We start from the raw sequence: 4,720 nt of genomic DNA, 5'->3' as shown, positions 1-4,720 counted from the left end.
CCCCCCCCCCCACCGCCGTCTCTGTTCACCATTTGTGAGGCCTTCCGGCCGTCAGTAATCGCCTGCTCCAGCTCTTCCCAGGTGACCATGGTGATTTCTTCTGCACCAGGCATCACACGGAGCTTCCAGCTCATTATTTCCTGACAGTGAAAGACAACACGTATGTGTGCACACACACACACCAAACACACACTACAACACACACACACACACCCCGAGTTTAATCCCAGGAAGCTTTAGGAACAGAACTAACAGGATTGGGTGGGTCCTTCCAAAGCCCCAAGGAGAAGTCACTGTCCAAGTAACCAGTGAGTCCTGAGTGGCTGGTTTCCTGTCCCATGTGGGCTCTGGATGGACAACTGAGCAAGGAGGGAAAGAATGTTCCCTCATTCCAGGGGGTGGCACCCCAAGAGGCAGAGGGCATACAGAACCCCACCCTGGAAGGATGCAGACACCTGGGGTGAGAGTCTGGATGAGCCCCGAGAGAGGGGGCCGGGCTGCGGACAACCATCCTACCCCCTGGGGCCCCTGAGGGCCCTTTCCCACAGAACTGGCTGAGATTACCAGGAATTTGTCCCTTTCTCTAATGAGCTTCTCCAGTTCGTCAACCCGTTGGAGGAGTTTCTGGAAGAAGAATTCAGAGATTAAGGATCAAAGCAGCCCCTCCTGTGGCCCCTGCACACACGCACGCAGACACAGACACACACACACACACTCTCACAAGGCAGAAGAGGAAAGGAGGTATGTGGGTCTGAGAGAGCCGAGGGTAAAGAGAAGGCTGGTAAGCCAGGCTCCCCGTGCTCTTCCCAGCCAACAAGAGGAAGGGAAGCGGAGTATGGTAGGTGGTACCCGGGGACAGCGTGCCACAAGCAAAAACAATGCAGGAATGGGAACCTTTCTTTGGTCCTGGGATGCATTTCACACAACCCACTAGTGAGACATTGCAGCACTGCTCCGAGGCTAACCTCGCCTCTCAAGGACAAAGATGACTGGGTACTTCAAGGGCATCTGAACGACTGTGTTGCTTAAAGAGAAAAGCACCTCAAAAGAACCAAAGCAAATTGCTATCATTTAAGTGGCTCCTTATAACTTCTGCAAACCTCCAGAATCTACGAATCTAAAGGTAAAACAAGCCTTTAGTCTAACCGAAGACAGCCCCAAACCTAAAAACACCACACTTTAAGAAGAAAAGCTTCCCAGAGCAAAAATGAGTCCTGCTGGGGGCTGGAGGCCTTGGGATGAGGTGGCACGTGGCATCCATGGGTGAGTCTCCTCCGGGGTCTCGGCTACCTCCTCCTTTGAGCTTTTCTTCTCTCTCAAGTCTCTCTTCTCAGCCTCTCCCTGGGCTTCCTCCTAATTGCTCCTCCTTTTTTCCCAGCTCTAATCCCCTACTCCGGTCTCACATGGGCCTGAAACAGAAGCACTGCCTATATCTCCTGGAACTGGCATACTTCCAGTCTCTGCTGTTCACTGGAAAATGCTTATGCTGAGGGATTTGTGCTTCTCTCTCCCAGGGAGCAAAGATCCAAGTGAGAGTGGGGCTGCCTGGGGGGCTGCAGGTAGGGGAATGGTGGTGGTGACCCATAACCCTCTACGTTCCAGTCCCCCTCTTCTTGGACCAAGCTTTGTCTCTCAACACCCACCACCTTCTTTCTTTATTCTAGTTTAAAGGAAATTCACTCAAAGAATATTGAGAAGTTGTCAGCCCCTCTCTGGGTCGGTTCAGGATGCCTGGGTGTCTGACAAGTGGTGGGTGAGCCCCCGTGTAAACAGAAGGGATGAAGGAGGCTGCCCGGGAAGGGGCCACTCAGCTCCCCAAGGTGGGGTCCCGGTTGCCCTCACCTCCGGGTGCAACTCGGGTTGCTCCTTCGCCTTTTGCTGGGCTTCCTTCAGTATTTTCACGTCTTCCATGACGTCCTGGAGCAGCTCCATGCCCTGAAAGGTAGAGCACGGGTCGGCATGGGCGGGTCGGCATGGGCCCAGGCCGCAAGCGGGCCTGGGCCCCGCCACGCCCGCGTCTGCCGGCTCCGGCCTCCTCCCCCAGGTGCGCCTCCGGGGCTCAGCTCCAGGGGGCGCTGCAGAGTGGCCGGGGCGGGGGGAGGGGCGGACAGCCCGCGCGCCCACCTGGGGTACCGGCTCGCCGTCCTTCCGGACTTTCGTCGACCCTACTTGCGCCTTCCCCTGCGTAAGCAAGGGCAGATCCTTCACTTCCAGCCAGTCCCGGGCGTCCAGCCCTCCGGCCTGGGAGGGGAAGTTTTGCACGATGGCCTGCACCTGGCCCCCCATTGTCTTGAGCTGCAGGCTGAGGTCCTGGACCTGCCCGCCCAGGTCCTTCACGGGGCTCTCCAGCGCCTGCGGCTGCGCCCTGCTGCTTGAGACCCGCGGGGACTCGAACAAGCGACTCTGCTCGAGCATCGGGGACGGGAAGTCGATCCGAGTATCCTGCAGGTTGAGATTCTTGAGCATGGCCACGATGAGCGTGTGCAGGGCCGTGAAGTTGACGGCGCCCACCTCCGGGGTGCCAATTGCGAGATCGGCCAGCTCCCAGAGGGAGACCGAGGGGGCCGCCGTCGCGGGCGGCATCGTGCGCCTTCTCCGGCGGCCCTGCCCCCCTCACGGCTTGTCGCGCTTCTGGGGCCTTTCCGGGCCCCCGGCGAGGCCCCGGGGCACCCCCGCCCCTGGGTCCGGCCGCGCCAGGCAGCAGTCGCAGTCTGGAGTCCGCCTGGGGGACGGAGAGGAAGCGCCTGGCCCTCGGGCTTCCCACTCTTCGCTCCCGGGAAACAGGTGTCGGGCACCGCTGAGGCCCCGCCGTCAGCCCGCCACCGTCCGATCTTCGGTCTCCAAGCTCCAGCCCTGGAGTGCCCTGCCCTGGCGGCTGGCCGACGTTTGGAACGGTGTGTGCGGCCCCGTTCGCTGCTCGGTTGTGGGGGCCCCCTGCGTGCCCCAAGGATTCCGCGCAAGAACACGCCCCATAGAGAGCCGGCCTCAGCGCGGAGACCTGCCCGTCCTTGAAGCCACCCCCGACCCCCAAAGACAGCCAGTCCTAGTGGGTCGGGAAGCCCTGGCTATACCCAAGGTACCACCAATTTTTGTTCTCAGTAAACACTCCCAAACGGCGCTATAGGGCTGGACCGAGGCATTCCTACCAGGAAACACATCAGTTTTTCTTTTTTTTGGGGGGGGGGGTTAAATTAAGCTCTCATTATGAGGGGGGAGGGGGGATACCCCTTAAGGTTCACCTAGATTCCAGCTGATTTACTCTCCTGTGGCGGCCACAATAGTGGGAAGATTTAAGAGGCCTCATGGCCACTATGCTTTGTGTGTTTTAGTTGTTCCCTTCGCAGGGCGGTGGCACGGATCTAAGAGATGCAGTCCTGAGACCTTGGCTCCTTGGGAACAGTTCCCATATTCTGCTCAATCAGAGGGGAAGGTAACCTGGAAAAAGACCACTCACTACCCAGGCGGTTCGTCAGCCACCAGCTGACAGACCTTTTCTGCGCCGCCCTGGCCTCATTTATCTCAAAACAGACATCTGGTCAAGCGCCAGCATCTCCCCTGGTTACAAGGCAGGACTGATCAGACAGGACCAGAGGAATCCGATGCGCTCAGCAATTGAGGCTTGACTTCCCCATACTCGATTCTCCCAGAAAACAGGGAACAATTTTCAGTGTTTATATTCAGGAAGCTAAAGAAAACTTGTAACTGCATCTATACTGTGTATTATTTTAACTACTTTTCAAATTCAAATATTTAGTTTAGTCTGAACTGGTAAAATTGAAACCCTTCATGTTCACTCCCTCGCCCTCCAATAAAAGCAGTGTTTCCTGGAAATGGAGTTTTAGACACGAGTCTAAAACCTCCCTGAGGGTAACACCCAAGGATTTTTGTTCACTATTATATTCCCAGAGCCTGACACACAGTAGGCCTTCAAGTGGTTGTTGAGATCATCAAAAGAAGAAATTATTTTTAGTCTTCTGTGCACTTACACTCTTACATTAGAAAACGTAAGGCTGGGGGCTTCCCTGGCAGTCCAGGGGTTAAGACTCCGCCTTCCAATGCAGGGGGTGCGGGTTCGATCCTTGGTCAGGGAGCTAAGATCCCACATACCTCAAGGCCAAAAAACTAAAACATAAAACAGAATCAATACTGTAACAAATTCAATAAAGACTTAAAAAAAAAACCAAAACAGTCCACATCAAAAAAATCTTAAAAAAAAAAAAAAGAAAATGTAAGGTCAGATCACAAAGTTGTTGAAGCCTTAGGACTGAGCATCAGCTGTACTGGAGGCTGTGGTGTGGTGTGTGGGCTTAACCCTTCTAAGTTCAGTGACTTTCTACTGAATGTGACTGCTACTACCACACTAGCTACGGCCAGAACATCAGCTCCCGAGCCCTCACGTTTCCATTTTCATGTCCCTGAGACTTGCTATCATGCCAGGCACACACTAGGACGCACTGAATGCCAATGCAAAGAGCTCATTAATCCCAGGAGATATATTCTCCTAAACGCTTTTGCTAAATAAGTACATTTAAAATCTCTTTTAGAGACATAGGAAAGAAAATATTAACCTCAGTATAAATGGAATTTGGGGTTGCAAAGGACCTTGGCTTTCAATTCCTAACCTCCCCTTCCACAACCGATGACAGAAGGCCAGAAAGGACTGGTCATCTGCCCAACCTCCAGGACAGAACCAGTCTCCTGAGTAACAGCCCACCGCTCT

General features: G+C 54.7%; 1 protein-coding gene across 1 annotated transcript in view; it reads right to left on the bottom strand.

Annotated features, from left to right (window-relative positions):
• Positions 1-2,583, bottom strand: part of QRICH2 (glutamine rich 2) — a 21,642-nt gene extending 19,059 nt beyond the window's left edge. The window contains exons 1-4 of the mRNA XM_007454405.1: positions 2,134-2,583; positions 1,843-1,935; positions 565-624; positions 30-140 (exon numbers count right to left, since the gene is read on the bottom strand). Of these exons, the coding sequence (XP_007454467.1) occupies positions 30-140; positions 565-624; positions 1,843-1,935; positions 2,134-2,583 (714 nt within the window). The remainder of the gene's footprint in view (positions 1-29; positions 141-564; positions 625-1,842; positions 1,936-2,133) is intronic.
• Between the last annotated feature and the right edge of the window lie 2,137 nt (positions 2,584-4,720).

This window comes from Lipotes vexillifer, unplaced genomic scaffold (genome assembly GCF_000442215.2).
Source record: "Lipotes vexillifer unplaced genomic scaffold, Lipotes_vexillifer_v1.1 scaffold518, whole genome shotgun sequence".
NCBI classification, from domain to species: domain Eukaryota; kingdom Metazoa; phylum Chordata; class Mammalia; order Artiodactyla; family Lipotidae; genus Lipotes; species Lipotes vexillifer.
This window is presented reverse-complemented; position numbering and strand designations above follow the sequence as displayed.